General features: G+C 34.6%; 2 protein-coding genes across 2 annotated transcripts in view; both read right to left on the bottom strand.

Moving 5' to 3' along the window:
• TASOR2 (transcription activation suppressor family member 2) overlaps nucleotides 1-1,166 on the bottom strand; it is a gene marked incomplete at its 5' end in the record, with an annotated part of 43,146 nt that extends 41,980 nt beyond the window's left edge. Inside the window, 2 exons of the mRNA XM_054591157.1 lie at nucleotides 917-1,016; nucleotides 1,115-1,166. Of these exons, the coding sequence (XP_054447132.1) occupies nucleotides 917-1,016; nucleotides 1,115-1,166 (152 nt within the window). The remainder of the gene's footprint in view (nucleotides 1-916; nucleotides 1,017-1,114) is intronic.
• The window catches only part of LOC129084879 (protein TASOR-like), a 28,794-nt gene continuing 6,024 nt past the window's right edge, over nucleotides 1,145-23,914 (bottom strand). Inside the window, exons 3-9 of the mRNA XM_054591170.1 lie at nucleotides 13,638-13,771; nucleotides 9,270-9,415; nucleotides 8,891-8,986; nucleotides 7,800-7,872; nucleotides 4,091-4,182; nucleotides 1,468-1,605; nucleotides 1,145-1,339 (exon numbers count right to left, since the gene is read on the bottom strand). Coding sequence (XP_054447145.1) covers nucleotides 1,211-1,339; nucleotides 1,468-1,605; nucleotides 4,091-4,182; nucleotides 7,800-7,872; nucleotides 8,891-8,986; nucleotides 9,270-9,415; nucleotides 13,638-13,771 — 808 coding nt within the window. The 3' untranslated portion in view covers nucleotides 1,145-1,210. The remainder of the gene's footprint in view (nucleotides 1,340-1,467; nucleotides 1,606-4,090; nucleotides 4,183-7,799; nucleotides 7,873-8,890; nucleotides 8,987-9,269; nucleotides 9,416-13,637; nucleotides 13,772-23,914) is intronic.

Here is a 23,914-nt window from a genome sequence, read left to right on the forward strand (position 1 = left end):
CTTAGTTAAGATGGTATCTGCAGTTTGTTTCTCCATTGTAGAAACTGTATTTTTCTCTTTGTAATTAATAAGTTGTGGGAAAATACTGTGAGATAAGTAAATACCATCAAATTTTCACCTACTATTTTAAGTATCCACTGATTATTATCGTGCTGCCAATGGTGATTTTCTAATTCCATCCTTCTGTCTATACTTATTAGTTGCATTCTGCAGTAAGAAAGAACTTTCCCTTCTTTGCCATTTATTTATTCACAGAATACTTACTTTATTCTATCGATTACAGTATCTCTGTCTCTCTTTAGAAAAGAGCAATAAAAAAAGAATTCTAATAGTACATCAATTTTCATCTTATTTTTCAATTAAACTATGTCTACTTTTCAATGGTTTTCAATACTAAGAACAGACTAAAAAAGATTTCATAAGATGCCCTTCACTGTTATCCAGAAGAAAATATTGTAATTCATTTCAATATAAATACGTAGCAGCTACTCTATTTAATACTATACCAGTCTAGGAAAATCATGTGACTATTAGAAAAATCAGATACTACAAATCTTAATAAAGACTCAGTAATAAAATTAAGTATTTAGGCAAATCCAACTTGTTTTTTGGGGAAAGTCAACTTCTAGTATCAAATCATTTCCCCATGAATGGATTAAGACACTAAAATTTAAAAAGTGAGTTGTCAAAGGTTATAAAACATTTATTTTAAGGGCAACGTCAGAACTTAGATATAAACTTAGGTCTCCTGTATCATGATCCCAGATGCTCTATATATCTTCCCAGAAATACTCTAATCTAAAACCAAATACAACTGCTATATTTCATACCAGTGCCAACAAGCAAGAACTCAAAACTGAGAATTTTAAAAATTATACAAGCATTAATTAGTAAAGAACACAAATTCAGTACTTACAGTTGTGTTGGAACCACTGTACCATAAGAGGACCAAAGAGTTATTTCACACAGCAGACAGCCTTGAATAAATAATTTTCCTTTCCATGGAGAGATGAGGACTTTAAGAAACATGGGTAAGAAAACAACAAATTATTTTATTTATGAACAGAATATTTACTTTAAAAAACCTAAAAGAACCAATTAAATAATTCCTTACCATTTTCACTTAGTTCAAGTCTAGGGGGAAAAAAAGAAGAAATTTTGTAAGAGCAAAGTAAACAAATCCAGTAAAACAAAATATGTACATAATTACTTACATGCTTTTATGAGTTGGCACTGCCATCTTTTTAGGTTCTCTGTACTGAAAAGCGACAATTACATAAGGATGAATCTGTCTAGGTCGCTCAGTAACAGTGCTGCCTGCAAGTTCATACAGGTAATACTAAAAGAAAAAGAATTATAATCAGGGGAGCATTACAGAATTCCATATACACCAAGCTGATCACAACCCTCCCAGTCCTAACACTTAACACACTAGATGCAGAAATGTACCTTGGAAATGACTTATACCTGACTCAGTTCAAAGGCGCGAAAATGACTCGTCTTGTGAGAAACTTTGTTAGTATTTGCAGCCACGTGACAATCATAGCCAGAAGATGGGCTAATGTAGTTAGTTGTATAATTCTCAGACACAAACTTGACTTTTCCCTAGAATAAAAATATTAAAACTAATCAGATGTGTTCAAATAGCAATAACCTTACTCTAGAATTCATTTACAAGCAGCTGAATAAAGGTATGGATGGATCTGAACAGTTAACTGTGTTAGGAATAGAACTATAGTTCCTAGAAAATTATCTTTAAGATCAAAAATAGTTTTAATTATCCATGAAAACCTTAAAATTGTATTTAAAATTTGGGTGTGTTTGGGCATCTTTCTGAGGCAGCTGCCCACTTTTTTTATTTTTATTTTTTATTGTATTTTTCCCATTACCATTTAGTATCCTTATACACTGCCCCCTACCCTGCAATCACCATACTGCTGTCCATATCCATGAGTCCTTTTTGCTCAGTTCATCCACTTCTTTCATCACAATATTGAAGGAATACATGAATTATCCCATGTTCAAGAGAACCCTTTCTTTACAATAAAAATTATATAGCTTACTGAACAGATTGGTTATTCAATGACTATAACATAAAAGATGACAAATGAAATCTAAAATTTCAAAAGATGAGCTTCCAAACGGAATTTGAAGTTATCAATTGTAAATTACAGACCAAGATGCATCTATTACACCTGGACCCACAATTCAGCAAGGAGAAAATACAAAGTAAAGTGCTTAGCAGACCACTGGCTCTGATTTTTAAACAATCAATAGTATTTCCCCTTAAAGACTTGTCTTCATCAAGGGTTAGGGTTACATGTTTTCCAGAAAAAGAAGAAAAAAACCGCAGTCAAGCTTTCTATATCCTGAAATATTATACAATGATTTTAAGACTGTTTTGAACAATATAGTGACATAGATGGGAAAAATAAAAATATACAAAATATATGCCACAATGAGGTATGAGATTGCAACTTTTTATCTTTATAAGAAGAATTTAAGGCAGAGACAAATGTATTTGAAAAAATAAATTAATTAAAAAATAAAGAGACAAAATATATGCTATTCAAGTATATCTCAATAAAGATACTTTTAAAATATTACGAAAATTTCTTGTTAACACTTTACCCTGTTTCCTTCAAAGATAACATCTGACATATGATATGTATAATATACCATGTGTTATACAGGGTCCAGAACAAATAACACCCCTTTTTTATTACAAAATCATAAGCATGTAGTTCTGTAACATAACAGTATCACACTCAGCACACCATATGATGTTTTAGGTGAAATGTTCAAATGAAAACTATAAATTATTACACCCATATTATTACTGTACCAACCACACTTGAGCAGGCCTTACTTCTGCCAGACCCTGTATATTATATAATATATATAATAGTGTATGAGGGGGGATCCCAATAAATGGAATTTATTTATTTAAAAAAAAAAAAGAAAAAGAAGAATTTAATTATTAAAATTTTTTTTTTTTTTTTTGCTGTTAAGGTCCTGCCTTCTCATTTATAGCACCACCAAAGGCAATTCTTTCGTTTAAGATGCCAAAGAACGTAAACAGTATTTATAACAACTTGTATCTTTTTTCCATCACATATCTTACAATGTTGAGCATGGCTGGCTTATAAACTGTTAAGTAAGGGGGACTGAAATCATGTAGGCAAAAACTAAATAGCAATACCCACCAGACATGATGGTATACAGGAGCAAGAAGCCAAGGTCAAGGCAATCTGACATAGTTAAGAAACCAAACATTTGTTATCTGAACTGACAGGCATACTTTCTGCAGCAGAATGACAGTACTTACCATGGAGCAGGAGAGGGAGGACGGAGAGAGGAAAAGCAGTGACTGTGTGCCAATGCAATGTTACTTTCCCTCTAGCTCTTGGGGACAAATTTTGAAATATAAAGTGTTTATACTCTTAAAAAAATCAGTACTGTTATATTTATAACCAAAGAACTTAGAAAGCTAAAACAAAAGCAAAAACAGCAAAAAGACCAGAGAATATGTCCTCAGAAAGCCCACCAACCTCTAAAATCAGTGCTTTCCTACTACTTGAATGAAAATTCTAATTGCAGGACTCACTTACATTGGACTTTTAAAGGGCATTTAAAAATTTCTCAGATCAGTTATAGATGCCATATGAAGCTATAAACAAGGTCTAGATGTTTCAGGGATAAAGAAAATAAAGATTTCTTATTTTGACATTTTAAACCAAACAACAAATGCTGTTTTCTAAATTCATCTCTTATAACTGTAACCATGTTATTTTACAAGCAGCTACTTGTTTTCTGTTATTTAATGTCTTAACAAGTAGCACTGTGGGACAGGAGTGAGAGTAAGACTTTTCACTGAGTACCTTTTGTACTATTTCAAGGTTGGTTCTTTAAAAAATGTATTCATAGATCATCTGTTACATAAAAAAATCTTTGCCTTTAAAGGAAAGCAGAAATAGCAACTGTACTTTCTGATCTTGAAAAGCTGTCTTTGGTGAGGACTATGTTTAGCAAATGATCGGCAAAGAACATTATCAGAAAGAAATGACATAGAACTTTATTTAGGTCTTACCTTAATTAGATTAAAAATTACAACATAACCAGACTTTCCATGATACCATGGTCTTGCATGAAGACAGTCTGAGTATTTGGAAATATATACACCTATAAAAGCATAAAATAGATTAATTTACACTGTTAAAATATTGTTTACACATACACAATTCTCATGTAGGGCTACCTTTAACTGAACAAGACAACACAAAAGATCAATTAAAGTCAACACTAAAAACTGTTTTGAAACTGCTTACTTTTTAAAAGCTATTTGAGTTATTCTAAAGGCACAGAAACATTAGAGCTAAGATAAGAGAGAACGTATCTGACTGACAAGCAATTTTCTACTAGCGTCTAATAACTGAAAAGGGATAAAGTACCACATTCTTGGAAAATTCTGTTTTTGTTTTATTTTTTTCCTCCATGCAATCATCCTGTGAAAAAGATATATGGTAACCTGATTCTAAAGTTATTTTTTGCAAAAAAAATCTCAGTGAGTACAACAGCTCTATCTTACCCATAGGGGATACATTTCAAGACCCTCAGTGGGTGTCTGAAACTGTGAACAGTACTACTCTATATACATCGTTTTTTTCCTGTACATACATACTGATGGTAAAGTTTAATTTATAAATTAGGCACAGTAAGAGATTAACAACAGTGACTGATCATACAATAGAACAATTGTAACAACATACTATAATAAGTTACGTAAATGTGCTCTCTCATCTCTCAAAATATCTTATTGTACAGGAATACTCTTGTACTGCTCTTCAGTTTTTTGTGTTTAACAGATACTGTTTTTTGTTTGTTTGTTTGTTTTTTAACATATTGAAGATTTGTGGCAACCCTTCACTGAACGAAATTTTTTGCTGCCATTTTCACAATAGCATTTGTTCTCTTTGGGCCTCTGTGTCACGTTTTGGTTAGTTTTCACAATATGGGGTGGGGGAAAAGTAGTATACAGTTTTGAGTACACCAAACACACAAAATTTATTCTTGCATTATTTATTATTATTGAATTATTTTACATAAAATCAACTTTAAACCTACTTTTGCCTTACCCTATATTTCAAACTTTATTATATTTGTCATGTTTATCTGTGATCAGTGATGATTGATGTTACTATAATTGTTTTAAGGTACCACAAACCATGACCATATAACACAGTGAGCTTAATTGGTAAACGTGTGTTCTGACTGCTCCACTGACCAGCTATTCCATCTCTCTCCCTCTCCTCAGGCTTCCCTAAGATACAACTATTTTGAAATCAGGCCTACAGCTATTTTGAAATTAATAACCCTACAATGGCCTCTAAGGGTTCAAGAGAAGAGTCACACGTCTCTCACTCTAAATCAAAAGTTAGAAATGATTAAGCTTAGTAAAGGGGCATTTCAAAAGCAAGGAGACCAAAAGCTTGGCTTACTGCACCAAACCATTAGTCAAGTTGTGAATGCAAAAGAAAAGTTCTTAAAGGAAATTAAAAATGGTATGCCAGTGAAAGAAATTAGCCTTACTGCTGATTAGAGAAAGTTTTAGTGGTATGAAGAAAAGATCAAACCAGCTACAACATTCTCTTAAGCCAAAGCACAAAGAGCAACGTCCTAATTCTCTTCAATTCTGTAAAGGCTGAGAGAGATGAGGAGGCTGGAGAAGAAAAGTTTGAAGATAGCAGAGGCTGGTTCCTAAGGTTTAAGAAAAGAAGCTGTCTCCACAACATAAAAGTGAAAGGTGAAGCAGGAAGTGCTGATAAAGAAACTGCAGCAAGTTATCCAGAAGATCTGGCAAAGATAATGAATAAAAGTGGCTACACTCAATAGGTTGTCAATGTAGATGAAAATCAGCCTTAAATTGGAAGATGCCATCTAGGACTTTTATAGCTAGAGAGAAGTCAATGCCTGGTTTCAAAGCTTCAAAGGATGGGCTGACTCTCTTGTTAGGGGCTATTGCCACTGGTGACATTAAGTTAAAGCCAATGTTCATTTACCATTCTGAAAATAATAGAGCACTTATTTATGCTAATTCCATTCTGCCTATGCTCTATAAATGGAACAACAAAGCCTGGACTACAGCACATCTCCTGCAAGAAATGTAAACACACATCTATACAAAACTTGTTGTGACTGTACACAGCAACACTTTTAATAGTAGCCCAAAAGTGGAAACAATGACATGTCCATCAACTGATGGATAAAAAGACATAGTATAAGCTGTACAAAGGAATATTATTCAGGAGGGGGCAAGGGAAAGTGGTGCGGGGGGAAGCAGAGACAAATGTATTTGAAAAAATAAATTAAAATTAAAAAAAAAAAAAAAAGGAATATTATTCAGCCAAAAAGGGAATGAAGTACTGATACTTGTACAACATGGATGAACCCCAAGAACACTATGCAAAGTTAAAAAAAAAAAAGGCACAAAAGATCATATATGACTCTATTTATATGCACTATTTGGAACAGGCAAATCCACTGAGGCAAGAAGTAGAGTAGTGACTGCCTGCGCTAAAGGTAGTAGGGAAGGAGGAGTTACTGCTAATAGGTATAGGATTTCTTAGGGTGATAAAAACAGCCTAAAATTGATGTGCTGTTGGCTGCATAATTCTATGAATATACTAAAAAAATATGGAATTGTACATTTTAAATGGGTGAATTGTCTAGTATGTGAACTTTATCTCAAAATAAAAAGGTACAAAAAAAAAAAAATGGTCAGCAGGAATCTAGCCATGAAGCTCAAGTCTTCTCAGTCTTCATCTCCAAATTCTATAGCAGCGGACACAGCTAAATATCCCTCCAAAGATATTTGGAGGTTCTACAAAACTCTATTTCCTGATTCTTCATCCATGGAACCACTCTAGACTCCTCCTTCTACATTTCCCTCTACCATCACCTCTTTGTCCCATAATTACCCAAAAGTTCTGTTCTTGGCCATCTTTTCTTGCCATATTGTCCCATGTAACAGTATGTTTGGCTTTACCTAACACCCTGCCCACCCCACTTTGACCCAATTCCTTTTCCAATTATTTTTACCGTAATTTTTACTATAAGATGTCTTCCAGAAACACTTCTGAAGATCTCATTATTTCTTAAATTTAACTCATGAAAGTTGTAGAGTCCATTTACTAAGAGTTTATTAGGTTTGCGCTGTGCTCAGCATTTTATAGTCTCATGTATCCTCATAACAAATATAGTAGTTTTATCTATTTTACAAATGAGAAAACTGAAGCTTAAAGAAATTTAATGCTAATCCACGTTATTAACCATAGATTACCTTTCTATCAGTTTCCCTACCAATCTCCTCTCCTTCTGTGTCTCTTTTCTATCAGCAGTATCACTGTAGTGTAAGTTTAAATCCTTATCTTTATTTCCTTTCTCTTACTCTTCGCATTCCATAGTTGCCAAGTTTGGTCAGTTCTATCTGTTCTCTATTCCTATTGTCATTATGATAGTGTAGAAGAGAGCCTCACTAATCCTGGATGACTATAATAATCTCTTGGCATCAAAAGATACCTTCACTACCTGTTCTAGTCCTACCAACCTTTAAAAACAAGTTCTGATCGTAGAATTTCTACTGAAAAACCTTAAGTCTTAGGCTCAAAGCTCATTTATATGATAAAGTTCTGATTCTAAAGCTTACTTATCATTCATGAAACTGGCTTTTAATATGGGCATCTTATGAAATAAACTATAACCTACTTCATCTTGTAAAATAAAAGATTCTTTTTTCTTACCTTTTGCTGGGTCACCCAGAGTAGTAATAGCACTGCTGCCAACACAGAGTCCACGCTGACATACAAATTTTGCCTTTAAATAAAATATAGCATTTCATCATAATCGTCTTCAGAGGGGTAATGAAATAACACTATAATCTATATGCTTTCAAATAAACATACTCTTTATACTGTATGTATATATGGCACAAAGCAATATTATATAAGGCAATTGTATTTGGTTAACAGTTCAAAGTTTTTCATGAAATTTACCATTTCTGTTAACAAAACATCATCAGCAATAAACAAGATCACAGATAAATCCTCTCTTAAAGATATCTTTTTCAAATATAGCTTTGGAAATGTCTTTCTCTCCAATGTGTTTTGTAGTATGAATCTACAGCATATCTTATTTGGAAGTAGATGGTTAAGTCAATAAATAAACTTTTCTGACATTACTATCTTTGTTATACATTAATATTAAACATTCTTTAAGCAAATCTACTCTTGTTCTGTAAAAATCATTAACTCAACCAAATTATTACCTCTGAATTGTGTTAAAATTGTATTTAGGTGCCAAACACATCTTTGGAGACATACCCTGCACACAGTTTCCTTCTTGCACAAGTTAGATACAAGCAGCAATATGGATACTCAATCTTCAAAGACAGGTATGAAACAATTCCAAGTATCGGCAACTAGAATGCTGAAAATGTTCATCTTATCCTCAAAACTATGTAATTTAAACTTGAAAAACCTCCACAAATAGAAAGTATTTATGTAAACAATGATAGAATGGAGAAATATCTATTCATTCCATTAAAAGGCATTACTGATACCTAAGAAACGTGTATTAATCCAAGCATCACCATGAGTGCTTATGAATATATTTAAAACTAGAAAGGACCTATTAGAAGATGTAGAAATCTCTTTCATAACCAGCTTTCACTGGCATTTACACTGCCAAGAAACTAAGTAACAAAAAGAAAAGGCTGATGAACAGGTAATTTCACAATACTTACATAACTAAAACACCAATATTTAAATTTAATGCTAAATCAAGGCTGTACCTTATTTCACAAAATTAATGTTATGCAACCTAATTCCCTTACCTGATTTTCAGTTTCAAACAGAAGAAACCCGTAAGTTTCTTGAAGTTCTTCCTGAGTATAGTTACTTGCTTTTTTTTCTTGGTAAAAAGTTTTGTACTGTATAAAGAGAATAACCAAATGCTATAAATACATTATTTTGCCTCGCAAGTTAGTTTTCAGATATGCATCCTGAATTTCACCTGCTAAAAAACTAATAAAATTTATTATTTTTCTATTCCTTAGAATAAATATTACCTTCCAAGTGACTGTTTCCAAGTATCTTTTATCTACTCTGAAAAGTGATAGCTTAAAAAAACTAGGCTAATATACCACAAATGATGGCTCTTTAAAGCTAAAAATAAAACTAACACACAGACACAGTGTGTACCAAGCACCTCACCTCATTTAAGAAAATGTCATTTTTCACCAAAGTCACTTGACTGTACTGAAAACCATGCTCAGATGCAGAGTCCAAGTAAGAAGTATGGAGAATTGAAACTGCCCTCTGGAAGACAGAGTCTGAACTCAAGGACACTGTCTCAAAAACTGTAAAACACAAACAAAAATAATGCAACTGTTTAAGATAACCAAAGGATGGGGTTAAAATTGGTGCACTAAATATCACTGAAACTTCATCTCTTTCCTTCCTGCATAACTAAGACTTTTACAATGTGTTTTGGCTATCATATCTGTACTATCTTAACTTAAAAGAAAGACCTCTCTTGTGAAGTAAATAATGTAAACTGATTACAGTTTAGGGGGAACTCCTTTCAATACAAGAGTAAAATGCACCCTGCCAGATCCCTTATGACTTGTGATTTAAAGCTGGGTGCTGTAACTGCAACTGGTAAAACCAGATGTGACTGTACTGTCAGGTTGGTGGTCAGCGATCACTCAGACAAATGTTCCTCATCTTTATGATTTTTAAAACTTACGTCGTATTTTGATAAATTTACTCTTCCCATCTTCTCATCCAATCCCCAGGTCAGTCTGTTAAGTTCTTTTTAAGGGGCCTACTCAGCAAATACAATAGAAATCTCTGTATCCTTGGGGTTTCCTCACTAGCTTAGATATTTAAAACATTCTTATTATTATTACAAAAATAAAACTTTATTACTTTTTTAAAGTGCTTTTTTAAAACCGTATCCATGTGCTATCCCACATTATTTTGATATGTGGGATAAACCTATCTTAACCTTCCCATGAGAGGCATGTTTCCTAATTGAGAACTGCTGACTCAATCCAGTAATTCTCTTGATGTCAGCCTTTGTGCCTTTTGATTTTACAACTCTTTAGCAAGAACCAAGCTTAATGAATACTCATGACATTTAACCACTTGATTTGTTTACTTCCTTCTATCTGTAGCCTCTCTGCTTTCTTTAACAAGGTCAGGGAAGGGGGTACAAACTGATAATTTATAAATAATAAAGAGAATGGAAGAATTTATATAGCACTGTACATTCTAGTCATATAGTACAAATAAGTACATAAATATGGCTTCCTACTCTTACCAGGATTCTGCAATTAACGTTAGAGTTCAAAAGTTAAAGGAAAAAAAGCGTATTTCTTAAAATTAATTTATGAACAGGTAAGAAAAAAAGAAACTAGACTCACAGAAATGAAAACAAACATTTCAATGAAATTAATCTGGACTAAACTGTCCTAACACTTCAATTATAAAGGTAGTTTAAAATACTTTAATAAATAAAACTTCCCCTTATTGATAGCAAAAGATTATAAATAGCAAGGAAGGAAAGAGGACGAAACACTTAATATTCTCAACTCATATATCTGATCCATTACAATTGTTTTACTTTTTCTGTTTCACTTTCTCCTTCAATATCATTATACCAGTGCTGTACAAAATAAAGATATTCTAAAGAGGTTAAAATAGTAAAACTAATTTACTATTAAAATTATGGCTTTTGGTAGCTATATTACTCAAAACAAACTGGGAGGCCTATGTCTGCAAACCCATCTTAAAATAATCTGCACTGCTAGCTCAAATACAAATCAGGATTCTTTAAAAAATTTAAATTTTGGAAACCTTGTATTTAATGTTTTTAAAAGGGCAATATAATATTAAAAATGTAAGGATATTCTGAGGCTCAATATTTGAGGAATATGTTGCTGACAATGACAGAAACAAAAGTTATCACGGCTTTGAAAAGCAACCTTCTATGATTATCAACTTCTCTAAATTCCACAAGATGGTAATATGTAGGTGCAGGTTTTAAATTTTAGGAGCACTAACTACTATTTTTGAGTGTCAATGTACAATAAACTTAAAACTGTAAAAGTAGTGCAATTAAAAAAAACCTATCTTAACATAATGTTTCTCAAATACATGTGGTCAGAGAATATTTTATACCACTATGTAGAATACTGTCCCCAATAAAGCTATTAATAAAGATAATGACTTAAAATAAACAAGGAGAGTCCTGGCCAGTGTGGCTCAGTTAGTTGGAGAGCTGTCCCGAAAACTGAAAGGTCACAGGTTCAATTCCTGGTCAGGGCACATGCCTGGGTTGCAGGTTCAGCCCCAGTTGGGGTATGTGCAAGAGGCAATCAATCGATGTTTCTCTTCCTCTCTCTTTCCCTCCCTCCTTTCCTTCTCTCTAAATTCAATAAGCATGTCCTCAGGTGAGGATAAAAAAAAAAAAGTAAGAAAAAAGAAATAAACAAGGAGAAACAAAGAGGAGATAAATTGCTTTGTGCATATATATTTTTATTTGTAAAACTATTTTTCTATGGTTAAAAATGCATTTCCTTCAGGTCAACATCCTCCAAATAGCAATATATTTATAAAAGTAATCACTTTACAGTTAGAAAAAAAAAGTATGTCAAAAGCCAAGTTGTTGGAAAATCACAGTAAATCTTGAATCTTTCACGAGTTTACAATTGCTTCAATTATACTCTCAAGAAAGCACAAGTTTCCACTCTATAAATAAGGAGACAGATGAGAACTTTATTGATAAGTGATTTGACATTGTCTCTTCTTTCACAATGTGCTTTCATCTAAAAGTCTAACTAGTGTACAAAACAATATGAGCACTAAATAAATTAATGACCTCATTTTAGCTAAGCAACACACATGCTTTATTTATACATTCAAGGTTATCAGAATATTAGGAGAATGAAGAGTGGACTATTACAAAAAAGAAAGGACTGAAGAAGGGAGGGAGGGAGGGAGGGAGGAAAGAAAGAAAGACACTCCACTTAAAACAACATCTAAAAAGGTAACTTGCAAAGTAGAAATAGTGTCCCATAGGGCTTAAGTGACCAAAAGAGAGCATGTGGAGAAAATTTAAATCCAATCAGAATGGCCCTGGCAATTCAGGTGATATGCTTTCCTGTAGCACCTGGCTTTGGTCTCATTTCTCTATTTGTGGTTTCAATCTGAAAAGTTAAGTCAAGCTCAACACAGGGTGGATTCTGCTCAATACCCTGCATTAATCTCCTCTTCTCAAAATCCATCACAGAGACAGCGAATATCTGGTTTTTGACACTTTTCTCTTTTAACAAAAGTTATCATAAAATAATAAACCAATTTCTGATTCTATGTCACAGGTATCTTTTTCATTCTATAGGCATCTGGTCTGAAATCAAATAATGAGATGAACTAATGCCAACAACTCAGGTGTCACAAAATTCTGACAAAAACCAACCACTTCTGCATCTCCCAGAACTTTCATGACACATCTCCTACTTGTGTATTAAACAACGGTACTCATTAGCAACATCAACACTCAAAACCAACAATATCTGTTGGTTGATATTTCAACAATATCAAAACCAACAATGTTCCCTACAGATTGCAAACTACTTTTGCTAATACTATCTATATATACTTTATCTATTACTATATATAATATAGATATACACTATATACTTTATTTAGTCTAAGCAGGCCATTTGATAGTTGTTGAAGAGCCCATTGCTTAATTATCTAATCCTGAAATACATTTACCTTTACTTTTAAGATTAAAGAATTACCCGTTTAAGATGAGTACAATTTGCCAGGAACTAACAAAAACTTAAATGTGCACCCTAAATAACCATTCCATTTCTGGGGATCTATTCCTCAGAAATACTAGCATAAGAGCACAGGATATATTGTACAAGGGTGCTCCATGCACCAGCATCCATAAGGGCAAAAACACAGGAGACAAACTAAATTGCCATCAAAAGGGAAACTTGCATTCCATCTACTGGAGTAACTCTGCACATACTGACATATAAAGATACCCATTACATAGTATGGATTAGATAATGTGCATTATATAATGTCATTTTGGTGAAGAAATACATTACAAATTATGTTTTTAAAAGTATACAGATAAAAATCTAGAAAAATGGGAAACCATATTGATAACAGTGTTTAAACCAATGACTAATGAAATTGGAAAGTGGATAAAAGGGGAACTCACAGTTTTTACTTTATACATATTACAATTTAGGTTTTCCCTATATAAGCATGTATTACTTCTACTTAAAATATCTTGATTCAGAATCAAATAAAATGAATCATAATTTCAAAAAAATAGAGAGAAAGGTGACAATTTTCCTTAAATACTTTTTCTGATACAATTTGAACACTCAATTACTTATCACTTATGAACTAATGATTAGAACTTCATAGCTACTGGAAATTATAATTTTTAAAACACCTTCTAATTTTATATGATCAAAATTAAAATTTTAAAAGATTTAGTGGTCTACTTTGAATTCATTACTAATAATTTCTTGCATTCAGTTTAATACCCACTCTTTTCTGATATGAACCCTGTCTTGGTCTTCTCTAAGAGAGAATGTAGCTGGGAGGGTGGTCTTATTTCATTTTCACCAAGTATACCCCCAGAGTTCTTGACACAGTCCTGTTCTCTGTTAATGTCATAAATGCTAAAATGAAAAAAGAAAAAATTAAATCATAAAGTGAATAGTTGTATTTACAGCGTATCTACTAGATAAACAAATGTTTACTGAACATGTAATTTGCATTAGGTACAATTCTGGAATGTTTACGTCCTTTGACAACTCTACAGAACTAAGAGCTAACTTTGTTCTAAAGCAGTAACATATAAAATGAAGTGCTTTTCCTCCAATATATTTTAAAAATATATCGAACATTTTGTTCACAGAAATAAATTACGCTAATAGGAATCCTGTTTGCCTCGCTGGAGTGTTCAGCTTCAGTCTGGACTTGTGCTAATACTACTGCCCAGCTTTGTGACCACTACTGCCCAGCTTTGTGACATTGCTGGAGGATGCTGAGGTACAATACTGACTAATAGATGTTTAACACAATCCCTGTGTGTGGAAACTGATGACCTGATTCTAAAATTTATGTGGAAATTCAAAGGATTTAAAACAATCAAAATAATTTTGGAAAAGAAGAACTAAGTTGAAGAACTTATCACCTAATTTCCAGAATTACTACAAAGCTAAAATACTCAAGACCATCATCCTGGTGTAAAGATAATACCTATAGATCAACAAAACAGAATAGAGTTAAGATACTGATTTTCAGCAATACTGCCAATTGAATTCCACAGGAAAAAACCTCTTTACAACAAATTATGCTGTAACAACCAAAATGGAAAAATCCACAAACCCCAACCCTTAACCATAAAATTGAACTGGAAATGAATCACAGACTTAAGCATAAAAACTAAAACTGTAACATTTCTAGAAAGAGATCAGAGGAAAAAAACCTTCTTGATGGTGGAGCATGTAAAGATTTCTAAAGGCACAAAAACCAATTACCATAAAAGAAAAACTAAGCCCTGACTGCTGTGGCTCAGTGGATTGAGTGCTGGCCTGAGAACCAAACGGTCCCCAGTTTGAGTCCCAGTCTAGGGCACATGCCTGGGCTGCAGTCCAGTCCCCAGTAGGGGGTGCATGAGATGCAACCATATCTTGATGTTTCTCTCTCCTTCCCTTCCCTTCTCAAAAAATAAATAAAAAGAAAAACTGATACATAAAACTTTACAAACAATAAAACCTTCCAATCTTCAAAAGACATCATTAAGAAGCTGAAATTTTTTGAGAAGGACTTGTGTCCAAAATACATGAACTCCTCTTAGACACACTTCACAAAAGATGTAAATACACAGGAAAATGGTAAACAATCATTAGTTGTCAGAGAAGTGCTAATTAAAATAAAATAATACTCACCCACTAGAATGGCTAAAATTTAAAAAACAGAAAATACTAAGGATGAGGAACAACCTGAACTCTCATACATTCCTGGTAGAAATATAAAGCTATATAGTCAATTGGGAAAAGTTTCTCTATTAAACATACCCTTGCTATACTGCCCAGCAATTCTACTCTAGGTATTCACCCAAGTGAAATGAAACATGTCTGTACATGAACGTTCAGGGCGGCATCACTCATAGTAGGCTATAACTGGAAATGACCTAAATGTTTGTCAATAGGTGAGTAAACAAACTATGGTATGTTCATATAATATAGCACTCAGCAATAAAAAAGAAAAACTGCTGATACATATGTGAACCTCAAAACATTAAACTGGGCAAAGTAAGACATAAAAGAGTACACACTTGTAGGATTCTGTTTATATGAAATTCTAGAACTAATAAAACTAATCTGTAGTGATAAAAATCATACCAGTGGCTGCCTGGGGTAGAAGATAGAAATAGACAAATTGATTGCAAGTGAGGTAGACACAAGGGAACTTTCTGGAGTCACAGAAATATCCTGTATTTTTACTGGCATAATTGTTAGAGGATGCACACATTTACCAAAATTCACTGAACCACATACTTAAAATGTGTTCAAGTACTAAACACTGATACTATATAGAACACAATTTCCGAACAAAACCCAGTAAAATTACAATGCAACTATAAGAAATTAATCTCTAGAGCTCATGTTTGGAAATTGAAAAAAATCTCTGAAAAAAATCAACGAATTAAAGAGTGAATTCAAGAACTTAAAAAATAGAGAAACAATTCAAAGAAAAAAGGGAAGAAAATAAATAAAATCTGAAATAAACAGAAGGAAAAAAGCACAGAGCAGGGCAAAAAAAGGTTATCTGAAAAAATAATGTATCATCAAATTATTTTCTAAAAAGGCACATGAAACAAATAAAAAGCGGTGTGATTTTATATACCATAAATATGAAAAAATAATAGAAACAATTATATGACAAAATGTGAATTGATAACATGAAAGAATTCCCTAGCATACAATTTATCAAAACCTGCCTAAGAAAAATAGAAGACCAGAATATACCTATAAATATTAAGTAACTGATAGAATTGTTTGTTATAGGCATATGTCAGACCCAGAAGTTCAACATAAAAATTTTTCTCAGAAACAGGAAAAATCTTCTCATTTTGTAAGGCTAGCCTAACCTTGATAGAGAAATCAGAAAAGGCCAGTCAACCCGGCAATTCCACTTCTGGGTGTTTAGCCAAAGAAAATGAAACCACTAATTGGAAAACATACATGTACCTCTATATTCACGGCAGCATTATTTATAGTAGTCAAGATATGGAAGCAACTTAGGTGTCCAGTGATGGACGAATGGATAAGAGGTGATTTATAGACACAAAATGGAATAGTACACAGTAATAAAAAAATGGAATCTTATTTTCAACAAAATGGATGATCCAGGCAGGAGTGTCCAACCTTTTGGTGTCTGTAGGCCACACTGGAAGAAAGAGAGTTGTCTTGGGACACACATTAAATACACAAACACTAACAAAAACTGATGAGCAAAAAAAAACGTTTTAGGTGAATTTGTGATTTTGTGTTGGCTCACATTCATAGCCACCCTGGGCCGCCATGGGCTGCAGGCTGGACACTCCTGAGTCCTAGAGCATATTATGCTAAGCAAAATGTCAGGCAGAGGAGGAAAAATACCGTATGGTTTCACCTATTTGTGGAATCTTAAAGCAAACAGAACAGGAACAGACTCACAGAAAAAAGAGACCAAAGGGATAGCTACCGAAAGGGAGAGAGTGAAAAGAAGGATAACAAAATCAACTAGGATCAGTGGGGTAATTATATTATAAAGTATGAAAAAGTTGAATCACTATACTGTATGAAACTAAAAGAACCAGCGTAATATTGTGTACTTAAATTTAAAAAATTTATAAAGTAAAAGCCCTGGCTGGATGGCTCAGTTGGTCAGAACATTGTCCCGTGCTCCCAAATGCTGAAGCTTGATTCCTGGTCAGGGCACATACCTGGGTTTCAGATTCAGTCCCTGGTGAGGATGTATACAGGAGCAACCAATTGGTATTTCACTCACATTGCTGTTTTCTTCTCTCCCCACCCCCTGCCACCCCTCCTTCTCTCTAAAATCAGTGAATATGTCCTTGGGTAAGGATTTAAAAAAAGTATAAAACAGAAAATTTTAAAGCAATGTCACCAAAAGAACTGTGGAACATAAAAAATACTTCCTTTAAAAGTTAGAAAGACAATGATTTCTAGTAATACCTTCTAATTTCTAGGTTTTTAGTGGTCAATTCCTTGGCTGAAGTTTCCCTTCTCATTTACTAATCAACTAGTTTGTCTTCTAGTTGTTTCCTCAAGGAAGGCTTATTTAGAAAAGATCTGAAGCCCGGAATGTTCAAAACTATTCATCAACAGTCATTATACCCAAAGGCAAGCTTGGCAGGACCAAAAAAAATCTTGGCTTATGCTTTTCCATGAGTATCTTGCATGGGGCTCATCAGTTTTCTGGTGGTGTGTTCTGCCACCAACCTGCTTTTTTTCCCCTTACAGTCTGATCTCTTGCCAGTCCAACATATTTTACCAACATATGTCCCAGTGTTGGGCTAGTTCTCCTTGGAATATGAAGTACCCTTTCATTAGGTAGATTCAAATATATGTATTTTATTTAAGGAAGAAACACCTTAAATTATACTTTATTTTATTGCAGTTTTGATTTTCTTCTTTGGGGGCTCCAGTTTTGCATATTTTGGAACTCTTTTGGCTATCTTCTATATCATTATCTCATTATTTACTTTTCAAAAATGTATTTCTCATGTCTTTTTTTTGTTTTTAAAACTGGTAAAATGTGCATAGGATTTCATTTCTACCTTTATGTCCTCTGTCATAGTGCCTTGTCTTCCCTGTGCATCTCATCATTTATTATTTATGTAAGGGTTTAATCTTTTTCTTCCATTTCTTTTCTGTTCTGCCAGTTCCCATTTTATATTTTCCTGCTGTCTAGCTGTTTCTCGAATTCTTGTATTTCTGCTTTGTGGTCTTTCTTCCTAAGTCCTGTGCTTCATTAACTTAATATACATAATTAACATAGTATGCAATTCAACCATTTAGAGTGTACAATTCAACAGCTTTAATATATTCAGAGCTATGTAACCATTACCACTGTCATTTTCAGAATACTCTCATACCCCCCGCTCCCCACAAAAACCCTGTATCATTTAGCTATTCTACTCACGGATGGGCCTACCTCACTAATTTACTTTGTCTCCAAAGGCTTGCCTATACAATACCATTTCATATAAATGGAATCACACAGTATGTGGTCTTTGTGACTGGCTACTTTCTCTTAGCATGTTTTCAAGGTTCATTCATATTGCAGCATGTACTTCATTCTTTTTTATGGCCCAATATTTCATTTTATGGATAAACCAGATTTTATTTATTCAACCATCACCTGATGGACATTTGGGTTGTTTCCACTTTGGGACTACTATGAATAACGCTGCTAGGAATATCTGTGTATGAGTTTTTGTGTGGGCATGTTTTAAAAGTCCAGCCATTGTTAGTATAACGAGAACAGTTTGTGCAACATCGACATAACCTGGCAGCCAAGGAGAGGACTGGAATGCACATGAGTGAACAATGACAATTTCACTGTACTAGTCAGTGGGGGTGGTAGACACCGTTGAGTGAGCATGGGTACTGTGTGGCTGTCACACTTAAAATGACTGAGCGAGTAGAGCAATGAACCTGCATCTAATTTTGCATTAATTTTGAACATTCCTCTGCAGAAACTATTCAGATGATTCAGAAGGCTGCAGCTATGTGCAACTGGTGATTGGCAGCTTCATCATGACAATATGCCCATTCATGCATCATGTCTTAAACAGTGTTTTGGTGAAACATCAAATCACCCAGGTGACTCAGCCCCGCTAACAACCCAGATTTGGTGCCCTGTGACTTCTGGCTTTTCGAAAAACTAAAACCACCTTTGAAAAGAAGAGATCTCAACTGTTGATGAGATTCAGGAAAATTCAACGGGGCAGTTGATGGTGACTGGGAGAACTGTGTGAGGTCCCAAAGTGCTTACTTAGAAGGCGACTGAGGTGTCATTGTCCTATGTACAACGTTTCTTGTATCTTCTTTAATAAATGTCTCTATTTTTCATAGTACGTGGCTGGATACCTTCTGGGCAGACCTCATAAATAAATTTTTGTTGCTGTACAGTATTTTTTCATTTATGCATTATTATTTTTGCCATACTTAATCTTAAAAACAAAATTAAGATGTTTCCAAATAAAAGAAAGCTGTTTAACATAGAAAAATGTCCTACCATAAATTGATTCAGGGAAAGAAAAGCAAAGCATGTTTGTTTCTGTGTGTGCATGCACATGTGTGTGGTCTTAAAGAGTATACACCACAATTTAAACAATAGTCATCTTGCCCTGGCTGGGTGGCTCAGTTGGTTGGAGCATCATCCCGTACACCAAAAGGTTGCAGGTTCGATTTCCGGTCAGGACACCTATCTGTGTTGCAGGTCCGATCCCCAGTTGGGGTGTGTACTGGAGACAACAGATCAATGTTTCTCCCATCAACGATCCTCTCTCTCTCTCTCTCTCAAATCAGTAAGCCGGTCTTTGGTTGAGGATTACAAAAATAAATACATAAATAAAAATTTATTTATTTTTTATGCAGAAGATTGTCTTCTGCATAACACTTATCAGTATCTGATATTTTTGTTTGATTATCCTCCCACCACTAGATTAACAACTTCATAAATACAAGGAATTTATCTTTTTCCACGTTGTATCTCCAGTGCCCAGAAGAGTGCCTAGTACACAATAAATTTTCAATGAACATTTATGTAATGAATGAATTAATTTTTCTGAGAATTTCTCTATATAAAACCCTCCAGTGGTTTCCTGCTGCCCTCAGATACAATGCTCACTCCTGCCTCAGCCATGTAAAATACAGCCCCTGCTAATTCCCCATATTCACCTTGATCCACCTTCCCACGTTACTATTAAATTCTACCTACACTGATCTTTCCAATTCAAGCTCTTTTGTCTCTTCAAACTTTTGCACTGGTTATTTATGACTGGAATGCTTTTTCTCCCTGTTTGCTCATGGCTTATTTCCCTCTCTTCCTTTAGTGTAATCTAGAAGTTATCCCCTCAGATAAAACCTCTGATCACCCCACTTAAAATAGGTGTTTTCCTAAAAGCACTCATTGTAAGTACAATTATTTTATCAGTTTATTTTTTGGGGGTCTATCTTCTCCACTACAATGTAAGGTCCATAGAGGTAAATACGCCTTGTGTTATTCACCCAAGTCCCCCAGTGTCCAACTCAACCCCTACCAATACAACAGATGAGTACAGGTAATTTTAGTAACATTTTTACAGCTTTATGCAATATTATCTGAAATGTTACACAGCATAAAATATAACCTGGGGGAAGTAAAGCTATTTTACAATTTTGGAAAACAAGATCTCCCATAGTCTTAAGTAGCAGCAAAGTTAGTTTACTAAATTAAGACAAAGTAGAGAAAAAAAAAGGAAATATTTCCCATAAGCCAAAACAGTAATCAAGAGACCACAAAGCAAAGTGTCCCCATTAAAAAAACAAAAAATACTAAAGAATGAGAAATATGATTTTCATAAATTTAAAAATGTTTGCCATATACAAGTTTTGAAGTTATCTAAAGTCGAGATAATCATGTACCGAAGGAATAAAATCCAAGTTACTCCGTGTTGTTATTTGAAGTGCAAAGCCCATTTAGAATCAGTTTTAAATTTCAATAGATGATCTAAAATACTGTTAAGTGTACACACACAGAAACTCTGTTAAGTGATGCCATCTCTGTAGCAGTTCTTCAAGGGTTTCCCCACAACCATACTCTCAGAACTCAATGAGTTAGGAGCAAAGATATTCTGTAAACCTTTAAGTACCATACAACGGTGTGCGGGGTATTTTACCCGTCTCACCTCTCTGACCCCACCAAAGTTACTCCTTAAAGCCCCCCTGCAGGTAAGGCACTTAATCTGTCCCTTCTACCAGACTCCTCTGCACCCTGCGCTCTGGTAGGCAACTCGCAGGCCATTTAGGTGCCCCAGGCAGCTGAGGGGAACCAGAGTTGGGGGTGAGGGCCCAGTGGCCCTCCTTACCTCATGGTGTGTGGGGGAGGGGGCTGTGCCAATGCCCCGCTGGCCCTCCGACGGCCCCCTCCCGCCAGCGAAGGCCAGTGAGGCACCGGCACGCGGCGGAACGGGGTGGCGCCTTTTAAAACTCAACGAGGGCGGCTGACCGCGAGCGAGCGGGTGCAAGACCTGGGCAGGCGGGTTCGTGGAAGCTGCAACGAGGTCTGAGGGCAGGAAAAGCAGAGTGACTTCAGTCCTCTGTTTCTGAGGTACTCCAATACCCAAAAGTGGACTTTTTAAAAATTTTACTTTTATTTTTTACAGAGAAGGGAAAGGAAGGAGAGAAACATCAATCTGTTGCCACAAACCAGGCATGTGCCCTGACCAGGAATCTATCAAGCAACCAACCTTTCGCTTTGAGGGAGGAAGTCCAACCAACTGAGCCATACTGGTCAGAGGAAGGAAGATGGTTTTATTATTTTACAATTATCGCTCCAAGCTTCAATTTCCTGGAGGGTCTTGTCAGCAGGTAACCACTACCAAGGTCGGATTGTAAATCCCAGACCTACTTGAAAATCCATGGCTTTCCCGAAAGGGGAAACCCAAAAGAGTGGACCCAAAATTATTCTAACTCATTACCCCTATTAAGCTTTCCCATTATCTTCTACTAAACCTATGGGAATCGTGGACTTTGTTGTATAATTTACAAAAACAAGAGGCTTACTGAATATCATTTTGGATATTTCATAGATTCCCAAGAGATGCTGGTAATGCCAGCACATGGGGTCGTGATGGGGGTGCTAGTCCCTTCCACTAAGCAATGCAGTCCTAACAAAATTCATCAAAAATAAAATTGAATGGGGCAGAGAGGGAATGAAGTATCTGGCCTGACCTAAGGACATCCTTACTTTTTACTCAACTTTTAACCACATAACCTAAGATATCCACATGCATTTCCTGGACTGCATTTGCATTGCAAGAGGAAATCTAATCAGGAGAGTTGAGGAATCATTATCACTACTGTGCTGTACATATAGAAAACAGGAAAATCTGAACTCACAAAGGAAATTACTAAAATACATACAGAATCGTATAAATTAATTATGTGCTACTTAAAAATAAATTCACTTTGGGTAGTTAATATATCCTATGGGGCAGAAATTGCCTTTTAAAGAAACATATTTTGGAAGGATTATATATTGTGCAAAGTTAGTTATGTATCAGTTATCAGTAATATGACTTTTTCACTTAACTGTGGCTTACTTACTCTTGGATTAAATATTCTATTTTCGAAGACTGTTTTAACATTCTCAAAATCCAATCCAACGGCAAAAAGTATTTTTGCATTTCAAACATGCTTATAATCTTTTACCTGTCAAATTTAGTTGTGTGTGTTTTTTTTTTTTTGAAATGCTGTAGAGTCAGTAGTTCCTCTGGAGACAATACATTCTGTATTCAAAATTATGCACCTTTTATTTATTTTTAAAGGTTTTATTTATTTATTTATTTTTAGAGAGGGGAAGGGAGGGAGAAAGGAAGGGAGAGAAACATCAATGTGTGAGAGAGAGATATATTGATTGCCTCTCACGCAACCTCGCCTGGGGACCTGGCATGTGCCCTGACTGGGAACTGAACCATCAACCTTTTGGTTTGCAGGCCAGCATTAAATCCACGGAGTCACACCAACCAGGGCCAAAATTTAGTGTATCTTTTAGTAGAATCAGTTCAAAGTTTATATGATGACATTTTTAGACATCTTTGTAAAGTAATTGATCCTTTGTACTGGATCCTCATCAACCTTGGTTTATTAATGTGTGCTCTAGCACTAAATTATCAGCCTGCAAAGAAATAGCTGCATTAATATATTTATTACAAAGATATTAAGTCGTTTTGTCCCTATTACAAGAAAATCCTAAGAACAAATTTCTCTCACAATTATATTTTAAGACCTGCTTTGGATTCTTTTAATTATTAGATATGACAAAAGAGCAAGGGATAGCTAATCCACGGCATAATGAAAGTTTTGTTCTGTTTTCCGTATTGTGACTACCCCTTGATGTATCCCATCCCAAATGCCCTGGGCAAAGAACAGGCCTGTTCACTTAGGATGGCTCACAAAGAAGTAGGGGATAACCGCAAGGCAAAGCAGGTGCTTAGACAGGTCAAGCCAGGCCTCAAGAGTTTGGGTTTTGAAAATTCTTTCTCCTAATGGGGAAGCAGGTATACCCAAAGGTACTAAACAGGGTCTATTTCACCATGTCAAAGAGGGCAGTGAGTCTTCACAAAGTGTTAGCTAGGAATTTATCTCAGGTGTCATTAAAGTATTAAGGGAAAATAGTAAGTATGCCCCAGACACATTTAATAAAAGTAATAATTTTAAAAAGAGAAGCTAAATTTAAAAAAAGCAAAAGACCAACTGCTATAATCAACAGAAGCAAAAGTTGGCTCTTTTGAAATATATTAATCTTTTAGCAAATATAATCAAGAAAAACTAAAAAATATTGGAAACAAAAAGAAGGATATGACTACAAATATAGGGAAAATATTCCTAAAATTATAAATTATCATATGCAATTTTTACCAGTAAATATGAAAACTGTAAGGATATAATTTATCAACACCGGTCAAAATCTAAAAAACATTTGAATAAATCAATTCAGATGAAAGAACAGAAAGAGTAATCAAAGTCCTACCCCTT

Source organism: Pteronotus mesoamericanus, unplaced genomic scaffold, assembly GCF_021234165.1.
Source record: "Pteronotus mesoamericanus isolate MK-2021 breed Mesoamerican mustached bat unplaced genomic scaffold, CSHL_Meso_final contig_130, whole genome shotgun sequence".
Classification (NCBI taxonomy): Eukaryota; Metazoa; Chordata; class Mammalia; order Chiroptera; family Mormoopidae; genus Pteronotus; species Pteronotus mesoamericanus.